Consider the following 24,497-nt stretch of genomic DNA (forward strand, 5'->3'; position numbering starts at 1 on the left):
GGGGGAGCCTACCAAGGCAAAAACTAACAATAAAGGCGCTTAAATCCTCTTTTCTTTTTTTTTTTTTATTTTTTCCTTTTTTCCCTTTTGGCTGGCGCTTGTACGTGCCCTCATTTTTGAGCCAGTATAAGGTACTGCAAGGTAAATGGGCCAAGCATGCTCCATAAGCCTTTAAAAAAAATATTAAAAAAATAGAAAAATGTTAAGTCACTTAGAGGAGTTCCCTGCCCTGAGTGTTACTGCAAAATCCTATTGAATTTGCAGTGTGCTTTACGCGCTCTCGCAGGTGCTAAAAAGACAAAACAGAAAAATCCTCAGTCACAAATCGTTCTCCTGGATTCAAAATGGAAGCTCGGGGCCCTGTACCTTCTTCGTGTGGAGCTCGTGGCCCTCCGGTACCTGGAGGTCCCACCTGGCACAGCAGGATGGCACCTTCTCCTGCTTTATCTCCATTTTTAGGGTAAGTAGGGGGTGCGTTTCAGAAGGAGACCCTCTGGAAGAAGGGGGAGCTGTAGGCAACATCCATCCTGCTTTTGATGCTCTTTCTCAACCCACCACTGCCTCACCGGGTACCCGCAGAGCACCGGCACCGCTCCACTCACCGCCTTCCAGACGGCCTGGCAGGGAGTGCTCACAGCCCCTGGGGCCTTTGCTGACCCTTTCTCCACATGCCTCCCCTGGATTTTGGAACTCAGAAGTTCCACTCGGGAGGAGGATATTCTGGAAATGGCTATAGAGATATATATCTCTATCTCCCAGTACCAGCTGGGATGGATTTCCCAAAATCAAGGTGGGCAGGTAGGAGAATGAGTGTTTTTTCTCACTGCCTACGATTCAGGCAAGATCCGTTACAGCATTTTGTTCTTTTTCACCTCAGCAGCTGAAGTGTTGCAGCCACCACAAGCTCTCTGAGCAGAGGCAAAAGTGACTCAAGAGAGGACGCGTTCCCCACTGCCTTGTCCTCATTCGAAGGGGGGTGGATGGAAAAGTTGCTGAAGGCGGACAGAGGAGAGACGGCGAACGGTCACATGGACCCTGGGTTCAGGAGATGCGAACAATTCAGAACAAGGTGTTTCTGCGGTCAGGGACTGAACCACAGCGCGCTTCACCACTGATAATTCTGCATTTAGGTCATAGCACTTGCTTAAAGAATAGGTGGTAAGAGGCCCTTTCTCAGGTGTTTGCCATCACAGGCCAACTGAGAACAAAACCCCAGCCAGATCACTCAAGAGACTCACCTAGAATGGGACAAGTCCTTCTGGACTGCCCCCTTTCTCTAGACACCATTTTGTTTAATTGCAATTCTTTATACGCTTGAAGGTGACTTCAAAAGAGCAAGCTGATCACACCCGTTGCGTTTTGCTTTTTGCTTTTTTAAACTTTGCACATTAAGTGTTCATTAACACCATCCACATTTAAGTTGGCGCATTTATTACTGTTCACTTTGTTTAAAAAACCGCTTTTACACTTGTTGGCGGAGTGTCAAATAACTGAACTTCCAACCACCAACATCATCCACCCTAAAAAGCAGGCACTCCTAAATCAAAATGGGGGGAAAGTCCTTACGCAGCTACACAAACACACGTGCAGTAGCTGTGACCAATGGCTTTGTCCTCAAACTGACAAACGGGTGACCAGCATCACGCCTCCCCTCGGGGCAGGAGCACAAGGCCATGGGGCAGGAAGGGCAGCAGCATTTCGGAGAGCTCTTCCCAGTCACCTTCTCCTTCCACCCATCAGCAGCACCTTCATTCCTGCCACAGCGAGCAGCCATTGCACGGGTACTGCCCAGCCCCAGCCTCTTTCAGCTGACTTTTACTCTCACAAAGCAAAATAGCAGCAGCATATCCAGCTGTTCGGAGCATTGTTGGGTATTTCCTTTGTTTCATTCACATTTCCAGTAAAACACTTTAAAAAAAAAAACAAACCAAAACCAAAACCACAACCTGGGAAGATGGCTCTCCCTGAACAGCTATTGTTCACTACGGGCACTGAAATTATTTTTTTGGCTCCTCACTGCCCTCAAGACCCTGGTGCTGTGGACTATGCCGCAGCAGCTCTTGCTAGCCCTGAGAAGCAATAAGCCTTGGGGACCAACAAGACCTTTCTCACCAGAATCCCTGGCGAGCGATGTACCAGCGCACGGGGAGAGCAGCAGGTGCAAGAACATTTTTGTTTATTTTTTTCAAATGGCACTAGATAACAGGGAAAAACTCACCTGCTCAAAGCTGTTAGCTGCCTCCAGGCTCATTTTTTTGCAGATCCGTGACCTGGCAGGAGTAAGACCGACTGTCTCCATTAGCACAGCTCCAAGGGTTGATCAGCTGACTCCATTGGTGTTTGCTGCAGGGAAGCTGCTGTCAGGAGTGGCAGATTTCTGTAAAGAAATGGTCATTCCCTCGCCTACACCAGGAACCAGAGCAGCTGCACACACCCTAGCTCCTCAAGCAAACCCTGCATGGGTTTTTAAAAAAAACCCTCGGCACTATGGTCCTCCATGTCAAAGTGTGGTGAGATCTCCCAACGGCAACTCTGAAATGCACAAGAGCAAAGACAGACCCCTCAGAGCTGACCACGGACCTCCCCGTGTGGCAGTTATGGGTGGCTCAGCGTGGCCAGAACAGCCACCCCTCCAGCCTGCTAACTTTTTGATGTAGTGGAGAGAAGGCCCATGGTGTTCATGCAGTGCCTACACCACTGGGGTACTATGATATCCCAGGGGCTTGCCTACGAGCTTCCACAGCAGGCCCAGCCACCCAGGCTGCCACTGGATCAGGGTGATAACACAAGTTCCCCGGATTCAGAGAATCATGGAATGGTTTGGGTTGGAAGGGGCCTGAAAGATCATCTAGTTCCAACCCCCCCGCCATGGGCAGGGACACCTCCCACTGGACCAGGTTGCTCAAAGCCCCATCCAGCCTTGAACACTTCCAGGGATGGGGCATCCACAACCTCCCTGGGCAACCCGTTCCAGTGCCTCACCACCCTCACAGTAAAGAATTTCTTCCTAATATCTAATCTAAATCTCCCTCTTTCGGTTTAGAACCATTACCCCTCATCCTATCACTACACTCCCTCATAAAGAGTCCCTCCCCATCCCTTCCTTGCATCCTTGCTTCCAAAACAGTCGCTTGGCGAGGAAAACACTAGGGAGAGAAGGACCAAGAGCAGGGAAGGCGAGTGGCGCTGAACAGAGGGGAGGTGACCGCCAGCTTCCTGACAGCACTTGCCATCGCAGGGGCCACACACGCTGCAGTTCACTCCATGCTTCTCAGAGAACACCGAGCTGCTCAAACCGTGCAGCTTCCCCTTTCGGGTGCTGCCCACCGTAGCAGGGGCTGAGTGCCCTTGTTCTCAGGCATCCATCCTACCAGGAGAGAGCTGCACAAGGCAAGTCGGCTGCACTGCACGGATCAGAGGGGCAGCATAGCAACAGATTATTAAAAAATAGTAGTACTATCCAGATTAACCTTTAATCCAACCAACACATGCATGTGAAAGGACAAGCCGTTACGAGTTTCTAGTGCCAGCCAGCCTCTGCAGCATTGGCAGGGGTAGGAAGAAACAATCTCCAGAGTAGGCTTTCCCGTAACTCTGCACTGCAGTTTCTTACAACTTCACCTGACCCACGAGCTGCTGCCAGAACCCAAGTGGCTGGCTGGAGTCCTGCTCCGATGCCATCACTCAAGTCCAGCCTTCCCCAGCTCACGGCAAGCACGCTGACTGCACTTCAGTAATGCGGGCAAGACCCAACCACGCTGCCTTGAGCCACGTCCGACTCAGGAAACACACCCCCTCCGCTTTTGCTCCATGTGCTGTTGTGATTGACGTCATGGCTGCGTTGGGATGCAGGGCTCACCCCCATGTTACATCTACTGGAGACATCTCAGACAGCCCCATTCGCTTGCTGAGGTACCTCAATTAACAGCTAGCCTCCCCCTCCACAGAGGATGAAGAAGCACATGCCTTGACAGGAGCAAGTCAGAAACCAAAGGGGACTAAATGACATTTGGGATTCTCTCCGCAGAATATCAGCTGTCCCAGGATTCGGGCTCCTCGGCCCAGTCCCACATTACCTGTGGTGAATCAGGTGCCAAACTCCACCCAAGAGCTGCTGTGCTCCCCAGGGAGCGCCTTGAAAGCCCTGCAGGCCATCCCACTGGAGGCTTTGGCTTGGAGGAGGGTGGGCTTCCCCACTGGCAGCCAGCACAGTCCATGTTTAGCAGCCCAGGTCTCGCCTCAGATTTTCTCTGTTCCCACAAGAGACGCAGGATATGGGGCACACCAGTGCTCTCCTGCCAGCGCAGCATTGTGCAAGGACATCAAGAACTCCCTTAACCCAGAGCAGCAGTCACCCTGCCATCGGCATTCTCCTCTTCAAATTCTAATCCATCAAAGACCAACCATCCCAGGTCACCTCTGTACAGCTTTAACTTACCCAGCAGGTTAAAAATTAATAAAAACCTAACCTCCTCAAATCAAAGTAATGAATAATGTCAGAAACAGCCTTTTGCAGGCTCCATTTTTCATCGATCCTTCTTTACTGGCCTTTCTCGCGCAAGCACACACATCTTCCATTCTTTTTCCAGCCACGCCACATGTTTATACCAACAGAAGTGACTGGCAGAAAATAACTCTGCTGTAGAATTAAAGCAAGAGGAGGTAAATGACCACACAAACAGACCATTAGGTAAATGTCAGTTCTCATATTTAATATTTTAATAATTTTGTTTGCAACATTTACCACATAAATCATCTAAATAAATAGATGCTGTACAGTCTCTTATCCATATCAGTACAAAAATAAAACCACACTTTGTGTCAAATTATACTTGAGCCTGCCCTCCCTTTGCTATTACAGTCTCCTTTTCACAGCACATACTCGCTCAGAAAAGGCATTATACTCCGATTGGTTTGTTTGGAATTGGTTTACTCCCTGTTCACCACCACCCCACCCCACCCCCCCCAGATACATTCAATTAGTCTGTACAAAAGCTAGAAGCTCATTCTGTGCAAAAGGAAGCTTTCTGTGTGCAAAGACTCAGATACTCTAGCGTGCTGACAGGAACAACAGCAACAACTGAAGAGACAAGGACAAAAATAGTCGGGGACCCTCCCCTCTAACTGACCCCATCCCCCATCTTCCCCCCGCCTCAGCAGAAGGGAAGTGTATCAAATTAGATGAGTCAGTGTGCAAGAGAATCCAAATGATGTGCGTACGCTGAGAGAAAAGGTTGGTGCTGAAAACCCAGCGAGAGAACTGGGCTTCCCCCAGCTGTAGAGCTGGCTAGGTGAGGGAAGAAAGATTCTCTCATCTTGACCTGCTCAAACGGCTGTTGAGATACGCAGAACAAAAGCTTCATCTAAATGATTTTAGTTTTTTTGTTGCTGTTGTGTTGGAGATGAGGTGAGGAAACGGCCTCTGGAAAAATCCAGCAGCTATTGAAGACAGCTCCTGGTGCGCCCTCCCTTCCTCTCCCCACTCCCTGCAGAAGGACAGATATCTCCCCGTTCCTCAGCTAAGCTAATAAGGTGCAATTTTTTCAGACAGGAAACTCTATAAAGATGTCTCCAGAGCTGGAAGAAGTGGTCGTAGTTCCAGACTAGGACCACTCAAACTGAAACACAACTTCATTTTTCCCTTTCCTCAGACAAAAGGAGGTGGGGAGGGAAGAAACCAACCTGCACCCTGAAGGCAAGCGAGGGACTCCGCAGGTCTCCTCTCCTCTCTTAGGGAGCCCTCCTTTGGAACATGCTCCCCCTGCAGCCCTGGGAGGGAGGCAAAGGGCCGGGTGGCAGCTCTGGAAAAATGATAAGGAGCAGCCAGCGGCCTGAAACAGATACATCTTTTGCTTTTCAAATGCCACTTTTAGACAGACGATAAGGAGTAGTTAGCACTCCTAGTGCTTTGCATTTCCAAAGTGCTTCAAAACATACTTCAGATTTAAAAGCAAAAAAAAAAAAAAAAAAAGCTGCTTAACATTTTGACAGATTTGCAAAAAGCTTCTTTGTGCTGACACTACATTTTCTGGTTAAAAAATAATAATAATAAAAAAGGCTTTCCATCTCCTCCTCCAAAATCCCCCTCCCAGTCAAAACTCTGCTACCCCAGTAACGAGATAAGCTGTGATAAGAGGTTCTGCACAGTCTTATGAGCTATCCCTTTCCACATCCGACTGGCGCTCTCAGACGTCATCCACACTGCGCTTCAGACAAGAACCCCCAGCATCCTTGCAGAGCAGCCCACACCAGATGGAAACAATCTCGGCAGCAAAGCTTCTGCCCCATCCCAACTTGGTAGCAATCCATCTCCCCCCATCAGCCATTACGTGATCCCGCTGAGCTCTGCTCCTCTCTACAACTCCCAATTAAATAGGGATCATCTTCCACCTGCTCCCTGCTAAGCCACTGTGCTTTAAGAAATTAAGGGTGCAAGGGAAAGAGAGCTGGAAGAGAAAAAGGGGTCATCACTCCATGAAGTGCTTGTTACAGGGAAGGATTTGAAGGGTTTGAATTCAATCTTAAGTGATTGCTTCTCTCTCCTTCCAACTGTCCTGGGGCTGTTTTGTAGGCCTTCCCATCTTGACCAGCTGCTTGGGTGGAATCCAGGTGGTTCGACACCCAGAAGGTTCATGCTTTCTCTGCAAGCAAAGTAAGTTCAGCAGGCAGAGGACAACATGGTCTCTTGATCATAAGCTGCTGTCTCAAAACAAGTTTACCATGCCCTTGGAGAGAACTGTTTTACACAAGTACGGCAAAAGCACGTTCCCTTTATCGTATGTGCCAATGCTATACATTCCCATGTAGAAGTTACCTTATGCGAGCTGTTAATGTACACATCTCCCTTGCTTTCCCAAGTGGTAAAAGACAGGTACATAAATGCAGCACTGACCATCTCTTCTCTGCGGGGCCCATTCAGAACTCCGAGGGACATCCACCTACTGATGCAAGGGATCAGCTCCATTACAAGTTCTTTGCATTTCTAACATGCTTTTTCTCTCAACACTCTGCCAGCTCACCCAGAGGCCTGTCCTCAACCGCCTAGCAAGAGCAAGTCTGAGACAACTCCTTCCCTCCCTTCTCTTCCCGGACAAGCAGCTGTCGCTACTATTTTCCTAGAAAGGCCCACTGCCCTCTTCTTCCGAGGCTGCAGGTAAGCAAGGGAGGAACAGAAGATGGGTAGATACCAATTAGCTTTAGAAAAGGAGGTTTTTGAACTTTCTCTGCTTCAGAAAGCACGTACTTAAAGCTTGAGAGGAGAGGAAGGGGTGGAGAGGTGATGGTAGATTTAGCTTCGCTCAAGTACATGGATGTGGCTGACAGCCCTCGCTGCTGTCTTCCGCACCCCAGCCTCTGTTGTGGCTACCACCAAGGGTCTTGCATGAGCTACCCTGCCTATTTTTTGACCTGTGCAAGGCCTCCCTTCTCTATTCCAGTGAAACCATCAAACAGCACTAGCTGGTATACAGCAGGAAACAGTACTGGGGCCAAGGGCCCCCTGTGAGGTGAACAAACAATTTTATACATTCAGTCACAAAACACCAGAAGAACAATTCTGGACAGTTTCACAACACTAACAACAAAAAAGAGCCATTCATTTCTCAATAAGCTTCTTTCTGTCTGAGGCTCCAACATAAGCAAGGGTCAATTCACTAACAAATTTGGGCTTATTTTGGCAAATGAAACTGCTTTTGGGTGTTCTCACAATAATATCCTGGCCTTGCTTGAAAAAGAAAAAAAAACAAAACAAAACCCCACCTTGGTCTGACTTCACAAGCAGAAGGGACCCCAAGCAAATGCAAGACAATAAGGAGCATGCAGGAGCTACCAGGCTACTTAATGCCACTATTTATGAGTTAAAACTTTCTGTTCCAAGGTGTCACTTATATAACAGAGCAATAGCATCTAGTTTAGAACCATCCAGGAACAGAGGCAGTCCTTTCCCCCTTTTTTTTTTTTTAAACCACAGTGTTAACAATAAAGGTTTTCCAATCTCATGAAGCCCCTCAGCTCTGTCATACATACAACCAGTTCACTGTGAGAAGATCTATGGAATAAGAACTTCTGTCCTCCAAATGTGGCTGGTAAGTTCTCACATCAAAACAGTTCTAAGAATGACTGTTAGAACTGTTCTTCTTCGAGAAGTTTGTTTCTTGCATACAGTTCAGTAATTTCAACTGGCTGAAGTTTGTTTTTCTTGTTTACAGCCATGGAGCCAAAGGAGGTATGAGAGAGTTAGCCCATTTCTATTCTCGGCTTGTGCTTCAAATAGAATTATTAAACTCAGCTTCAGCTGGATGCTATTCTGGCTCTTCTAATCAAACAGAATGCTTAACGAAGCTCCGAGCACGGCATCTGATTTTCATGATATGTTAGCCCAAGAAGTCCCAATGCAATTTTCAGATTTTGGGTTGAACTGGCAGATGGACAGTATTGGGAAGAAGAGACAAGTAAACCCAGACAACCTCTCTTGCCATCACAAGTAAAACCCCCATACATCTCTACACCTGTGGAAGTGGAATAAAGCTAATTTTAAAGTCCCTGAAGGCCAGCTCTACCAAGGAAGTTTACAATGATATGACACCAGACAATATGGAACAGAGCAACATTTTAAAAAGACCAAGAGAAAAATCTTCTCAAAAAGATCTTTAAGATAAGCAAGAATACATGAATGTCAAAAAAAAAAAAGTCCACACTAACACAGTAACTGCTTGGTTTCCTACCACAAACTCCTCCTCACACACATAAACCAAACCCATGCATATGCTACTTGTTGCATCTTAACCTGATAAGGGTTAACTCTTCACTGGACTCTACACAAAGCAGCATGGTTGCCAGGTACTTTGTTCAACCCTAAGTGTAGTGAGATGATTAGTCACCAGCAGAAAACAAGCTAGCCTGACCCAAAAAATTATTAAGATACGAAGCTGTGGGTAGATCCTCTCAGAAAGACCACCACAGGTCTTTGAAAACTCCATTGCAAGAGGAAGAAAAGATGCTTAAAGAGAAATGCCAAAACAAAACATTGAGAAGTCTCAGCTGGTGAGTGGACAGAAAAGCAGAAATACAGTTTATTAGGACAAGCTCTTTCCTGCTGCAGGATTGGTATTGCTTCCGATGTCAGCCAAAGACAGGAACCTTAGTAAATAGGAAGCTTTTTTGGTGTGTTTGTACACTGATATGAAGACAGGACAAAGGTGGCAGGAGCTGCATTTAGAATAAAGAAGCCAGATCCTATAAATGCCATGAAGATTTAGCAGGATGAGCTGGAATTCAGGACTTTTAAGAAAATAAACTAAAATATTAAGCTTCTGCAACCATAACCTGCTACAACCCTCAAGAATGGACTCAGCCATGTGGCATGTCCATGGGTCACAAGAAAAGAGAGATGCAGGTATTCAGCACATTTGGCAGGTGTCAGGAAGAGGGTGTGTGTGGGGGTGACGATGGCAACGCCATCTGACCCCACATCCTGCAAAAGAGGGCGATCCTGTTTATACGGTACACCTCCAGATTCAGAAGCCTCGCTCTGGACACCCACGTTCAAAAAACATCCTGAGCTTGTACGCTTACCTCATCAATTTGCCCTTGCTAGCTATTGCAAGCTTCTTTCCCACTCACTCTTCTTCCCACCACATAATTTCCTCCCCCTAGTTTCCACTTCTCACCCTCTCAGATTTCTCCATAATAAAGACTCCCATGTCACTTCTTTTGAAAGACAAAAGGTTAGTCCAGAAATTCACGATCTTCCCAGTGACCCTGAAACTGCTATGATGCAGTGGAAGACAGGCCTGCTCAAACAGCTCTGAGATGGAAGGGGAAATCCTAAGTCTACATGGAGCTGCCATATCCTGTCTTAGGTAAAATCTGCTTTTAATAAAAACCATAGGGGCAGTCCAAGTACTTTGCAAAAAGTAGATGTTTGGAGGACCAGAAGCCCCAGAGCTCCCAAATTCCACAGGTCAGCAGCCAAGCCTTTCAAAGGAACATATTTAGGATTTCCACAGGTGTCTTTACCTCATAGCTTAGAAGGCTTGTAGCTTCATTGAGAATAAGTACAGCAGGTAGGAGATGCATCAGGTGGGGGAGGGAGAGGAAACAAAGGATTTAAGGATAGTAATCATGACAGTAGCCAAAGTTACCCTGCAGCACTCTGTCCTGCAGTTCCGACCTTAGACTCTAGCTTACCTTTCTTGCTTTCCATAGGAAAAGGTCTATATTTAAAGTTTTACATTATTTAAATAAAATTTGCTTTTAAAAAATGGAAGAGAACATGCATGTGCAAGAACAGATACTATGCTAAACTACCAACTCAAAATACAGCAATTCTTCAAAAACCTCAAAGTGTCACAGGCAGTCCAGCACAAGGCATTTTTAAGTGCAAGATCAGACAGGGTCTATTGAAATGCAGACCACTTTCCTTGGCAAAGATTTTTAAGCCTTCCAAGGGGAAGTTCCCATCAGTAAAGTAGTACAGGATCACAGATACTGTGAGGAGACTGGCATCACGGAAGAATATTACTCAGGCAGTACAATCCAAGAATTCTCATTGCTAAGAATTAAGAATTTTTTTCCCCTCCTAAAATCTAATGCATGCCTTCCCCACATGTTGTTTACCTTGGATCTCTCGATGGGATCCAAGAACAGAATTTGCTGCTAATCAAGGTCCATTCCTAGCTCAGTTCTGTCCAATTCCTGTGTCCTGGGCCTGTGCCAGCATCTTGGATATCTTTGCAGTGACAGGCAATGCTTCAGTTGTTCTATCAGCCCCTCCTCCCAGGGGAGAGGAGTCAGTTTTCAACCAACTTATTACCACAGATTCAGGGCAGCATTTGTTATTAATACTGAATTTGGCGAAGGGTAAGAACACCCCACTTTCCGTAGTGCATTCCTCACACAGCCGAGCCGAGCCTGGAAATCCCGTTTAGCATATACAGAATGGTATGTCTCAACTGCTCTGGGTTTGAGCTTTTAATGAGGGCAAATTGAATTTACGTCATCGATGTAGATTTCAGAGATGCATTTCAGTCTTTCTGCATGATCAACAATCAAAGGGAGAAACCTCTGCTGTCTATACGGACCCGTGCTGCAAAGACTGACTTACCACAGGCAGGCAAAAACGGTTCTGAAGTCCTGACAGCAGGCCACAGGGAAAACAGCACTGGAGAGAAAGTCTTAACAGGCTGGAGTTATCTACACAGGTAGGCTCAATCACCTCTCACTGCTGCAGGAAGAGAGGGAGGAGGAAGGTGGGAAGAGCAATGCACAGAGAAGTATCTTTATCCAAGGGATATCAATTGCAGAACAAGGCAGCAGGCTAGAGATACAGCTCTCTCTCCACCTCCACATGCCCTCTCCCCACAAATGCAGCTGCTGCCACTTAACAGGATAAAAGGGGAATTGTTCAGCTTGCTGCTTTCACATCTAGGAGGGGAGTCTTTGCCAGGGAAAGGGCTGTCAGTTTTTCAGATGGACAAAGCAATGACAAACACACGCCCCCTACACTGCCCTTTTTTGCGTATCTGAAAGGGGAAAACAGCAGAGAAGAAAAAAAAAGGTGTCTGTAAACATTTTAAGAGGAGACATTTTGGATTTTTTTTTCTCAAGGGATAAAATAACCCTTCCCTAGCCCCACCCTAAAAGCACTAGTTTTGGGGAGCACTGAAAACAGAGATTCAGAACTGCGCACTCCGGTCTCGGAAGAAGCCCTCAGCCACTTGTGCTTCTCTGAAAGTGACGGTAATGGAGTTTGCCGTGATGTCCGTCACTGTCACTTCACTGGGGGGCACAGTGGGAATCCAAGGGAGGCTGCCATCCACATCTGCTGCAGAAGGAGAGGCAGATAAAAGCATGTTAGTGAGAGAGAGAGGTTGAAGGAGAAGAAAGGAGGAAGAAGCAAGGGAAGGGAAGTATGGAAAAGGGTCCTGCTTTCTGACAAACAGTGGGTGAAATCAGCCGGTACTGAGTCTGCACATACAAGGCAAGAAAGAGCATGGGCAAGTCCTCCCCTCAAGAGGCTAAGGAAAAATGGAGGATCACTGCAGAATATAATGGGAAAAGGAAAAAGTAGCAAAGGTGTCCAGACACACACTGGCATTGGAGCAGGCTACACAGTGGTCAAAGGACCCTGTAACAACACCCAGCTCATCTAATTATCCACAATTCCCTGATACCTCTTACCCCATCTCAGCGCCTAATTTGGTTCTGTATCAGCAAAGCACACTCATCCAGCTGTGAACTCAGCTGCTTGTAAATGCTCTACCCTGCTGAAAAGTCAAAAATCAAACTCTTACACACGCTTTTCAGACACTCCTACAGGAGTCAAAGGGATCCAAAATGGAGAGTCTTCCTTGTACTGCACCTGCGACACAGCCTGGGTGCAATTCTCTCAAAAATCCATCAATAATGCTTCATTGAGAGGCTGCTCTCCCTTTCTCATATCCTTTCTTTGCTCACCAATGGCTCCATACAAGAAAAATCAAGGGTCCCTGCACTTTCTCACTGTAAGAATAATTATCAGTCCCTCTGCCACCCAAAGCCTCACTTCCCCCCCAATCCCCAGAGACAGCCACAAAAATACACAGAGAAAGGAAAACATACCCTCTCCCTGTCACTATACCTGTATTATATATCTTGTCCCAACCTGGGCAAGGAACAATACACCCTTAAGAGTGTATTTCCTGTCCTCTTTCTCAAATACCTGGGGTGCCTACTTTCACCTCAGAAGGAGTCCAATCCCCTCTAACAATAACTGGAATTCCATGCAGGCAGCATGTCAAGGGGAGAACAAAAACAATTTCACATTTCTGTAGTGCCATTCACTCTTCTGATCCTCAAGCACTTTAGAGCCTAATGTTTTTAGGGGGAGGACAGCCCCATACGTGCCCATTACCAGGATGCAACACTGGGTTCCTCTGCTATCCCCATTGCTGCCTCCCTGGATTTTGGCTGCTATTCAAGTCCCTCTCAAAAAGGAGGGGATAGCGTTGACTCCCAGAACACAGCCCTCTCCCCCAAATCTTGCCTAATCCAGCCTGGCTAACAGCTTACTCCTAGCAAGGAGTAATAGGATTCCCTTAGCTACTACAATCAGCACAAGCCCTGGTTTTCCACTCCTCAGGAAAGCTACGCCTTCAGAAGCTCTAATAATGCAGGGATAGAGTTTCCCTGGTAACTCAGAGCAACACGCACATCCCACAGCCCTCCTGCACAAGATGCTGGTATCCTTCCCCAAAATACCAAATGTGCTTGGACATCTCCCATGCCTACACTCATGCTGCCTACTCAGTGCAATCAGGCAGGAGTTACCATCCTCACTTCGTGTGTCTCATCCCCCTCTCACATAGCTCTGTAGCACGAGACTTTAGAGGATGTGGGGTGTGGAGAGAAAAGGGAAGGAGGGGGCAGAAGAATGCACTATGGGTTCCTAGCGGCATTCTTGTATGGTCCTCAGAGCAGCACTATGAGAGAAGTGCTGGTGTCCAAGCTTGTCCACTGCCAGCCAAGCTCCTTTTAGCAGAGCAGCAGGCTGAACACGTGTGGATATGCGGACAGAGGCAGAGTTCACCACTATCAGACCTGCATGTCACCTCTGCTGGGAGGAAACGGTAAGAAGGGAGTAACTCGCAATATCTTCCACATGTTTTCTAACACTGGAAGGGACATCACTTATATAAGACTACGAGAGGCAACAGCACCAAAAAAGCAGATTAATCTGTGCTATTCATCCAAACAAGAAAGGAACTTGCAGACAAGACAGCCACAATGTGAGCCAGGAGGGCGGCTCTGAGGACCTGATCTAAATCACAATCCTAGAATGAGGCAAGCAATGAGGAAGCATGCAGTGCATCCATCGCATGCTCCAGAACTTCACAGCCAAGAGGTGTCTGACCTTACCTTCTTTGCTGGTGTGCTGCACGGCCTCCCAGTCCTCGTGGTCCTGCCTGGCCTCCAGACCCACTGCATCATTCAGGAAGAATTCATGCCTGCAGTTTCGGCTTTCCAGGCTTGTCATGCGGGGGAACTTCTTCCTCGACAGTCGCAGGTACTTCTGGTTTTTGCGTTGCTTCCGGAGAGAGAATGGCAGGACTGCTCCCCCAGTCTTCTCCGAGAACTCTGCCTGCCCTGGCTTGGCCCCTGGCAGGCTACTGTCTCCTCCTCCAAACCTCCGCGCAAGAGAGAAACAGAGCTTCTCCTTTCCCTTGTGGGCACTCCTCAAGTCCATGCCATACAGCCGCTGCCAAGACACCAACGCAGTAAGGGTCAGCGCATAAATCTGATAATACAGTCAAGGCTCCCACCTGGAAGCCAGGAAGCTGTTCTTTGTTCAGTCCCTGAATATCTAGATGAGCTAGGATGAGATGTGCTGCTTCTACAACACTGTTTCCCTCACCTCTTCAACTGCCATCTAAGCTCTTCCTAATACGTGCTTCCTAGGATTGGCAACTTTGCTCAGCCACAGTCAGAGCGCTGGAACTCCACTTCCAACCAGTGGCTACCTTTAACATGATGGAAAGTCCAAGCCCAACATGAAATTAAAAGAGCAGGCAAACCAGCTAACCTGCAACCACCCAAACCCAAAGTTCAGAGAGCAAGAGCTGTTGTTGGTTTGGGTTTTTTTGTTTTGTTTTGCTTTTTTAAAGACAAGTTAGCTGGCTCTTCAGGTAACAGGTTAAAACTATCTGCCTACCCACTGTTTTCATGTTGATGTGTTAGCTTGTTGCTTCCGATTTTGTCCATGCAACAGCAACAGACAGTTTCCACCTCCCTGTGAGCAGAGGAGCAGCACAGCAGCTAATGAGTTAGAAATACACAGAAGAGCAAGAGGCTACCTGCAGTAGGAGGCGCTTTGGTTTGGGGCCTCTTTTCCTGTACCCTGATGCACGGTCTCTCTCTTCCCTGTGAAAGAGGAACACAAATCAAACTGAGTACTAAATACCATGGCACAAAACCTAGTGGGGACTTCTATCTTTCGCAGCACGGGTCCCTCATTTCCTTCATTAAAACCCAATGGCAATCAGTGTGGGCTTGGAAAACATCCCAGAATTGCTTCTTGTAAGAGTGAAAGCCTTGCAATAAGGGAATATGGGAATTTCTCTGACTCAGCTGATCAAGGATGGGTTAGAGAAACTTATCACCTTGCATCACTCCAGTCCAGCCCTGGACCTGACTAAAACCTGAGACTGATTGCTCTTTGGCTCAATGCTGCTTCTTCTTGGCCTCATTTCCTGAACAGTGCCAACCAAAGCTGCTTTAACCCTCTCTTGTCTTCCTCAGCCAACACCAGGGTACAGAGATCAAGCAGGATTCATTGCTACACATCTCATCTTTGATTGAAGTAGGGACAACAGGACAACTTTATGCACACTATGAAAAAAAGACACTAGTTCCTTTTCCTGTGTCCAAGGAGAGAAAGAACATGCGCCCTTACTTTTCTTCATAAGCCACTACCAGGCGAGGGTCCAAGATGTGATCCTCTGGCTCCCATGTGCTGTATCTGAAGAAAAACATAAGGAATATAAAGTAAACAATACTTTAATGAAACATTCTCTCTGCAGGCCCGCTACCAGTAAGCTGAGGCCCTGGATACTGTCTTCACACGGGTCAGTGGGGCCTGCCACAACGTTTCGAGAGCTCTGAGGAATCCCAGCCATTCCCTCCCCAACTTCCTGCAGACACCATCTCCCCTTCCCAAAACAGGCAGGGCCAAGCGTCAAGCAGCTCTTTACAGGAAAACAGGGAAGGCTTTTCTCCCCAGGGCCCCCTCCATGCTGTTTGCAAAGCCTGTGCAGACACTTACAAACTGATTTTAAGTCAATGCCTAAACAGGTCTCATCTGCAGCACTCCCTCAAACCCAACAAACCCCATGCAACAATGAGACGTGATCTGATACAGCTTTCAGAAAAATAGGTCTCTCTTAATTTAGAGTGCTCAAAGAGTAAGTACGCTTTCTCACCTGCATTATTAATTACCTCTAATCACTGGAGCTGAAAGTACTCATTTAAGAAGAGTTTAATTTTTCTCCACTGATGCCATTCAACTAAACATGTTTAGACCTGGGCCCTGAGGCAAGTTAATGGCAACTTTCCAACTATTCCTCCTTTTGCTCGACTCCCCCTGCAGGTTATTTCTATCTAGCAGAGGTCATCAGTATTTCTGTACCAGTGCAGGAGGAACCCATCTGCATTGTGGTCAGGGCTACCTCAACAACTCAAAATAAGCCTGATGCTCTGAAGGTAGCCTATGAACAGTGTCGCTCACTGCCCCATCTCCCTCCTCGATTGCCAGACAGCTATGATAGGACTCAGATGCTCAGGAATGGGCTGAACCCACTCAGCAAACAATGCCAAATCCGGTTCCCAAAGTGCACAGCAGCACTTAATACCAGGGAGAAAACTTCCACTGTGGAAGGTGAAATATTCACAAGGTAGTCCTTTTGGCATGTTTGCTTCTAAGAGGTCATGTTTGCCCAGAAAAGGTGGGTGGCATGTCTCTACCATACAAACTCAAAGGCAAGAGAGCAAGTCTGAAACCCCTGATGCCTCAGAACATTAATTTTCCTGGAATGCAAGGTCCAGGGCCTGGAGGCAGAGCTGCTCCCAGACCCTGGGGAGAAGGACCAGAGAGAAGCCACATGCTGGTGGCAAAGCTGCATTTTTATCGGTGCCTTTAAGCAGTGGGAAAGCATTTTAGGCTGTTTACATTTCTGGATGAAGCAAGGGCTGCACATGACGGCACGTGATACATGCATATATGTACACAGGGGAGGTGGTTTGGGAACGCTTTTCACTTTCATCTCTCCATTAGACAGAAGAAAGGTATTGAAATACATGAGCATTCCTGGAGAATGGTTCTAGAAATGAAAGTACAATTCTTTTACAAAAGGGAGAAACAAAAATATAAAATTCAGATATCCCAAGGTGCACTGTACATCAGAGAGTTAAGAACAGACACGTCTTCGTAACCAGCTGATCCCTCCCACCCTCCCTCCTTTGCTTAAGCCTCCTGCAGCAACCTGACTGTGAGCTGTCAAAGCCAAGATGCTGTTTGAAGAGAGGAAGGTTTCCTCCCAGCTGCAGGGATTCTGGCACTCATTCTACAAATTTAAGAAAAATAATAACACAAGGTGGGGGAAAAGAGACATTTGATTGCTTTTCATGGGCAGGAGAATAAAGGGGATTTGCTTTTAAAAAATCCTGGTGGGTGTTGCCTTTTTCTCTGCAGCTTAGTTTCTGGCTTCGCTGCAGTGGCAAAACACTGCATATAAAAAAAAACATGGTTCAGTTTGCAATGCGCACGCATGCGCGCACACACACAGAGCTATATATATGGGTACACACAGCCCAGGCTGCAGCAGAACTGCAGAGAGCAGGCACTCTGGAAAACATAGATCATATGATCTTCCTTCCCCCTCCTTCTACTCCTCCTCTTCCCCCTCCCCTCTTAACTCCAACACAAGTTGTAAACAAGCTTGTAGCTAGAATCAGATTGTAACTCCTCCATTCCCTGACTCCAGCAGTACAATCCAGAAATCAGACGTGCCGCATTAATAAGAATTTTTAATTAAAAAGAAAAAAAAAGTGAAATACCAATTACGTGGGAAAGCAGCAAACTACTGACCCATCCTTATTCCCTTCCGCGAAGCCTCTGATGGGAATGATGGGATAACTGGTGCAGAGATTACAAAGAGCAATGTGACAATGTTGGGGAAGGGAATGAAGAGAAATATGACATGGGATGAGGATATGCAATATGTTGGAAGCAAACAGCTTGTAGTGCTGCATGCCATCACAGGCATATGTATGTTTAGAAACAAGGAACAGAGACTGCTAGCAGGATGAAAGTGTCTTCAATGCTCAAAGCATCTTGGTTTTATGCAACTCAAAACAACCGAGTGAACAGTTAAAATGGAAGGGGAAGGAAAAAAAAAAAGAAAGAAAATCAGTACCTTTCAGATTTGGGGCTTGGGGGAAGAGGGAAGGTGTTTGGACATGTCACAGCACCAAAAGAAGGGAACCCTAACATACCCTTGCTCCCTGGGCAGAGGGCTATGTTTATAATTCCCAAAGGAGAGTTTCTGGCTCCCCCAGAGTTCCAAGGCGCAGGGCAAGGAAAGGCAGCAGTAAGAATAAGGGCTGCTCTGTCCAAGGAAACATTACACCATGCCTCAGCCCACCTTCTTGGCAAGTGTCTTTACAAGAGAAGGACCTCAATGCGTTTGTTGAAAGGAGAATGGGATAAACATCAGTATTCTGGCCAAAAGGGGATGGTGCCTCACAGGCTACAAATACATTTCCCAACCTCTACCAGCTATTAAATTAGGCTTGGCTACTTAGGAGGCTGAAACGGTCCAAGAACTGACCCACAGTACATGGCAACTGGTACGCAACAAGTGTGCAAGGTGACACTTTGACAGCAGAACTTATAGTCAAGAACAAAGTCACCCTCTCCCACTACCACCAGAGAGGGGAAGCTGCTTATATTCACACACGCCCTATAAGCACAAGGATTACGCACAAGGATTAGGCACGCAGGAACACATTTCAACTTCTTGGACACTGGGTACAATCTGTCATAACCATTTTAGCAGGCCCCACTTTCCAACTGCAGGGATGAAACCAGTAAAAGCAGCCCGCCTTTGCTTAGCAACATGCAGTGCAACTGCACATGTAATGCAGTCATACCCACACACACTGTGTATGTACACACACAGAGTTACAAACAGGAAAGCAAAGACAGGTCCCCATATGGGTTGGCCAGCTAGCTGGACTGCTAGCTAACATAGTAATATTCTCCAGTTACCTAATCCTTTTAATCTCAAAGCATTCTACTGACTGTTTAGGCACAGAGCAATCACTCTTCTTCAGAGGCAGATGCATTTTAATAAAAGAAGTATCTGTACGCAGTGCACAGCAATACTGCAATAAAAAAAATATTTTCCCCTTTTTGCAACATAGCGACCAAAGCAAAAGCAGAAAAGGCGCTCAAAATAATAGAAGGTTTAGGACAAGGAAACAAAGGCATGGCGGTAATTTTCAAGGGACAAAGATCACCTGCATTTGGCTACAATCAATACATCTGAAACATTGCCCCTTTCCGTTTGTGAATTGCAGAGGGAAAGTAGTAAAACAACAAGACAAGACCATCAACTTGTTTCCTATTTTAAAAGGCTGCATATAGCCCTAAAAATAATGTGGGGCCACCTTCATGCTGACTCAGAAAAGCAGGAGCATTTCCAAGTTCAGAAGAATCAGGGTTCCCTGCTGAACTCATAATGAATTTTTAAACATTTGTATCTAGAAAGCATCTCAATGGAATATTTCAGTGGTGGCAAAACCCAGTGAGAACAGATTGGTACACGGTTTGTATCCCTCAACTGCCTGTCTCGAAATAGATTTGGTTTTGGTTTGTGGCTCTTTGTTTTTGTTTATCGTTGTTTGAATGAGGCAGAAAAGGTTACCCATTACGAATGAGATGCTCGGTTGCAGAGATACAATGTAAGCTATTACTGAATATTAAAGAAAAAGAGTAAGAGACAAGTAAAACAGAACTTACTTTGGGGGCCATCCTTTCCACTTCACCAGGTATTCTACTTTACCCTAAGGGCGGAAAAAGGAAGAAGAAAACAGGTGAACTCCACAACCAAATATGGGCTACAGTAAGAGATGCAACCAATCAACAGACTGAATTCTGCAACTGAAAAGCTCATTTCCCATCACCTTATTTTCAAAACAAAGCCACTTCCTTATTCAACTACACTTGCTATACTTTTTTCCCCAGAAAAGAGGCACGCAGGGGTATTTAAGAGTGCTTGAAATACCATCAGCTTGGGATCATATCTTTGCAGAAGCCTAGCAGGCAGAAGCCCAAAAGCCAACCGGAGAGCAAGACTACAACCACTCCTGCATTTACAGGCAATCCTACAAGAAGTCAGCATGCATAAACACGAGAGGGAGATGTATGCCAGGAGCAAGTGTCAGAAGAATTTATTTTTTTTTTAAGCAGAGACAAGAAATACAGTATTTCAGAACCCATGAATTGCCTCTTCGGCATGTTCCCTTCCAGTTGCTACACGCTTTACTCAAACACATCACAGTCCATCACAGCCACTCAACCTTTTGACCCAAGCAGACAGCAGCTCACAGCTGAAGTTCAGTTATCCATTTATTTGTTCGCTCTAAGGACAAGATTTAAAAAGAACAAAAAAAGCAAAAAAGAAGAGTAGTGATTGAAAATCATGTTCGAGGGCTCCACAAGGAATGTGCATAACTATCAAAATATTTAGCATGATACTGAGGGACTTGTTAAGCACTTCCCAAAGCACGGCAGAGGCCTTTGTGTGTGCAGGATGACCACCCCTCGAAGTGCCACTCTTGCAGCTGGGGACACCTTCGCAGGACAGCACAGCAAAGCGTTGGGGTAAATGAGCCGGGGGGAACAGTTTCCTTTTCCTCATGGGGGGCTCATCAGCTTCCCAATGTGCGAAGACGCTGCCCTATAAGGAACTTCCCCCACCCCCCCACCCCGCGAGGACATCCACACGGTGCGTGTTTACAGCTTCACCCTCCCTGTGGGGAGGCAGAGCGTTTTCACCCGTGGGGAAACTAAGTCACCGATCCGGCTGCCAAACCTTCCCAAACCCTCCGGTTTGCTGCCACTGATTTTTGCAGAAACTGAATACCACCCCCCCCCCCCCCCCCCGCCGTGCAATGACACCCCCCCTTGCAGTGACACACAGACACAGAACCTCACCCACGGAGACACCCCCCCCCGGCAAGCACCCACACACACACCCCGCGATCAACTCCCGCCAACACGCGCGTCCCTCCCCCGCCGGCCCCAGGCAGGTGCCGCTGCTGCCGCCGCCCCCTCCCCACCGCCAGACCGTTACTCCGCGCTTGCGGGAGGGACGGTGTGTGTGTGTGTGTGTGTGTGTGTTATCCCGCTGCCCCCCTCCCCTTTTTTTCCGCCGCAGCCCACCTTCCGCACGCGCTTCTTGCGGATGCTCTCCACCGCGAACACCTGCTCCCCGATGGCCGACAGCTCCATGCAGCGGCCGGGACGAGCACCAGCGGCCCCCGCGACCGGTGGTGGAGGGAGTGAGGGGTGCTGGGGATTGAGGAGGGGGGGTCCCGGCCGGTCGCCAGGCGGAGGGAGGGTGGCCGAGCGGGGCTGCCTCCCGCGGCGGCGGCCGTTGCCCGCTGGCGGCCGTTACCCGCCGCTCCCCCTCACACGCCCCCCTCGCGCGCGGCCGCACCCCCTCCCCTCCTCCTCCTCTTCCCCCCCACCCCCCCCGGCCCCTCTTTAGAACCTGCGCAATGTTTTCCCCGGCGCGCGGGGGGGGGGCGGGGCGCCGGTTGGGCGGGAACCGCCTGAGGGGACGCCGCCGCCTTCTCCTCAGCCACCGCTTCCCCCCGCCACCGCCTCCCCTGGCTTCCCGCCTCCCTTCTCCGGGAGCCCGGCTGCCACTGGCGCCCCGCTTTCCTCACGGAAAGGGCCCGTCGGTGTCCAAAACCGGGGAGAGCCGTGAAGGAAGCGCCGCCCGCCACCGGCGCGGCCTCCAGCCGCCGCAAAGCCCGCGGTGTTTAATGAGTGTTTTCCACAGGAATGGCCCGCGGCGATCGCGTGTCAGCGGCGGCGGCGTGTGGGGAAACCACCGGGTGACCAAAGTGTGGAGGCAGGAGGGGCACGGCCCGGTGCAGAAGGAAGCCGGTGTGGCTCGTCTTGTCCGGGCACCGGCTCCGAGTGCCTCCTCACGGAGTCCTGAGGGGCTTTATGGGCATTGCACACACGGGCTGCCCAGAGAGGCTGTGGAGTCTCCTTCCCTAGAGGTATCCAAAACCCACCGGGATGCGTTCCTGTCCAGCCTGCTCTAGGTGAACCTGCTTCGGCAGGGGGGTTGGACTAGATGATCTCTAAAGGTCCCTTCCAACCCCTACCTGTGTTTATTTTTTAAAGTCTCCAAGGATGTTTTATCGTCGGAGCAGGGACTTATTTCTACAAGTGTAGTTGCTACCTTTCCTCCCACAACTGTGCTCCATTGCTCCTCCACTGTGACTGCACGTCGCTGGATGCTCTTTGTATGCAAAGTCTGAGAAAAGGATGAACCTTACTGTACAAACAGCAAATGTTACACAAAAGGAAGCCTACAGTGAGAGCGAGTTAAACATATATATTAGTCATTTAGTTTGAAAGTGTTAATTTTCACACAACATACCCAATCCATAAGTGTGGATGCAGTAACTGGTGGGGTGCTTATTCTTGCCACAGCCATTTAAGAGCTCAAAGTTCACTGTCGGGAATTGTGATCGTTGGGCTAACCATTAAATAGACTTAGCAGTTTATAACACAGTTTTGTCTTTGTAACATCACAGCCGTTGAATATTCATGGTTTTGGTACTATATTGCAAAACAATAATAATAAAAAGCTTTGATCTTCTTTTTAGTCCTTCCTTTCTCACTTTAAGCTTCTGTGATTTGGAGGGAATGCAGAAAAACATTTAACATAAAATTTACTTTGTGTGTCAAAATTAAGAACTTCAGAAAAACTAGAGACAAAAGAAGACCAGAGCATTTCTCTGAATTGCAACGACCTGTTTTTAATCCCTTTCCTTTCACTTGAATCCAACTACTGTGGTGCTGGACTGGAAAATGGAAGAAACCATGTTCCAATGACCACTTTAGGATTACAAAGAAGTTAAAGAGTTACAACAAATTATCAGACAAATCCGTTATTGATAAACCATTGCACTTCTTAGCATAGGGTATTTGCAACTTGTTATTTAATGTGTGTCTTTTTAAAGGAGATGATAGATAGATAGATAGATAGATAGATAGATAGATTGATTTCAAAATTAAAGAGACTTTGTTAATGAATACAAAGCAAACCAACCTGCATTTTGATTGCAAGCTGTAATACTCTTATAATTAGAGGTACACAACAAGAACCCACGCGCTCGATATCAGCAGTATAATTTCTGTGGGATTATTCCCTTCTTTCTTTCTGCTTTCCCATTTTCTCACACCAGCAACTGACCCAGGTGAAGTTTAAGCAATATTTGCATCGGTTATGTCGCAGCTTTCGAAAAATGCGTTCCTTTGCCTGGAAGTGGTGCAAGGTGACATCAGCATGCAGCAAAGTTCCAGGCGAAGCCCACGACATAACCAACAAATGTGTTCCTTGTTTGCTGGGGGGTTTTCCCGTGCAAATCCTCCATCCTTCGCGGAGGCTCCGTTCTCAGGTGCGGCTGGTGGCACTGACTGCAGAGAAACCCGTGTGCCAGGAGTGCTACGAGGACAACGCTCCCCCGGTTCTTTGAGTGTCTTCTCCTGGAGGCATCTAAAAAATGGGTAGACTTGGTGCCTAGCGACACGGTTTAGTGGTGGTTTTTGTCAGTGTTAGGTTCATGGTTGGACAAGATGATCTGAAAGGTCCCTTCCGAACAAGACAATTCTATGATTTGAGTGCCGTGGATCCCAGAACACACTGCTTGTGCCTCATTTTACTTTTCAGAAAATGCTACTAAGTGTCTCACAATACTCTGGTCAGTTGGTTGTTGGTTGTTTGCTTGGGGTTTTTTTTTGTGTTTTTTGGTTTTTTATTGGTTTTTTTTTTGCAGAGGGTTTGTTTATTTGGTAGTGGTGGTGGTGGTGGTGGGGGTTGCAACATTTTGGACAAAAGTGTTACTTTTTAAAGCTGTTACACCCCAGTTTACTTTTCATTCTACTAGTGTAATTTCGGTAGCGTTTTTTTTGCATTGACATCCAAAAACTGAAGAGCAAGAACGTCTGCCTTCCCCCCTCGCCATCCCAAATTGCGAATTACCGTTAAGTGAATGTTACTAAGCCAATTTACAGGGACTAGAAATAATTAAGACAAACAATTTAAGCAATCAAGTTTTTCAGATCTTAAAGCCTGTTTTAGCAGTGCTTTGAAAGCAATTCTGTGATAAAAGACCTTTTCTAAACTATATCAAGAACTAGATTACAGCAATCTTTATTGAAGTTGTTCTCGTTACAACTAATTGTACAGTCACACTAATATATAGCAGTGAACTCAATGTCCACAAAACCAAAGCAAATATTGAACCTTCCTTAGTACAAATTCGGAGACCCAGATCCAGGAGCCTTTAATCAAAATTCCAATTAACTTCAAAGAGTTTTACTGGAGTCAAAATTGCAAGCAGAATCTAGTACAGAAAAATTACCATTTTAATTACTACGAGTCTGATTAAGTGATTCAGCTTCCAGTTGATACAAGCACTTACATTAACACTAAAAAATTTATTAATGGTCATTTATAGTCTACCAAGCCTAATCCTGCCAAGGATTTTATTATTTTTTTTATTATTATTTTTTTCCCAGAAGACTGCAGCAAAGATCAGCACAGCTTCAAAACAACCCAGCACATCCCCTGAAGAAATACTGCTTGATGAAGCTTCAAGAAATGACCTTGCAGCAGAAGGAAGCCTTGTCAGCCGACAAGCACAGTGCTGCC

General features: G+C 47.1%; 1 protein-coding gene across 9 annotated transcripts; it reads right to left on the reverse strand.

Annotated features, from left to right (window-relative positions):
• Positions 1-29: 29 nt before the first annotated feature.
• CBX7 (chromobox 7) lies at positions 30-21,254 on the reverse strand. Of its 9 annotated transcripts, none has more exons than XR_008466655.1 (8): positions 20,981-21,254; positions 19,556-19,599; positions 15,431-15,496; positions 14,832-14,898; positions 13,897-14,236; positions 11,690-11,824; positions 11,105-11,224; positions 2,219-2,377 (listed from the first exon to the last, which is right to left on the reverse strand). XR_008466655.1 is itself a non-coding variant. In XM_054203221.1 (7 exons), the coding sequence occupies exons 1-7, from the start codon at positions 21,047-21,049 to the stop codon at positions 11,208-11,210; spliced, it is 735 nt and encodes a 244-aa protein (XP_054059196.1). In that variant the 5' UTR covers positions 21,050-21,254; the 3' UTR covers positions 4,692-11,207. The 9 variants fall into 9 exon arrangements, 6 of the variants coding, with proteins under 6 accessions (XP_054059204.1, XP_054059216.1, XP_054059196.1 ...); XR_008466656.1 differs by having other exon boundaries at positions 2,222-2,343; XR_008466662.1 differs by lacking the exons at positions 11,105-11,224; positions 11,690-11,824 and adding an exon at positions 30-169 and having other exon boundaries at positions 2,219-2,343; positions 20,981-21,253.
• Between the last annotated feature and the right edge of the window lie 3,243 nt (positions 21,255-24,497).

The sequence above is a fragment of the Rissa tridactyla genome, chromosome 1 (assembly GCF_028500815.1).
Source record: "Rissa tridactyla isolate bRisTri1 chromosome 1, bRisTri1.patW.cur.20221130, whole genome shotgun sequence".
Lineage (NCBI taxonomy): Eukaryota > Metazoa > Chordata > Aves > Charadriiformes > Laridae > Rissa > Rissa tridactyla.

Bases quoted from the DNA above. Each gene is read 5' to 3' on its own strand.
- CBX7 (XM_054203195.1), bottom strand. From the start codon at position 21,049: ATGGAGCTGTCGGCCATCGGGGAGCAGGTGTTCGCGGTGGAGAGCATC. The intron at 19,600-20,980 runs GTGGGCTGCGGC...TTCCGCCCTTAG, and splicing joins GCAAGAAGCGCGTGCGGAAG to GGTAAAGTAGAATACCTGGT. The intron at 14,237-14,831 runs GTAGCCTCTTGC...GTGTCTTGGCAG, and splicing joins CAAAGCGCCTCCTACTGCAG to CGGCTGTATGGCATGGACTT.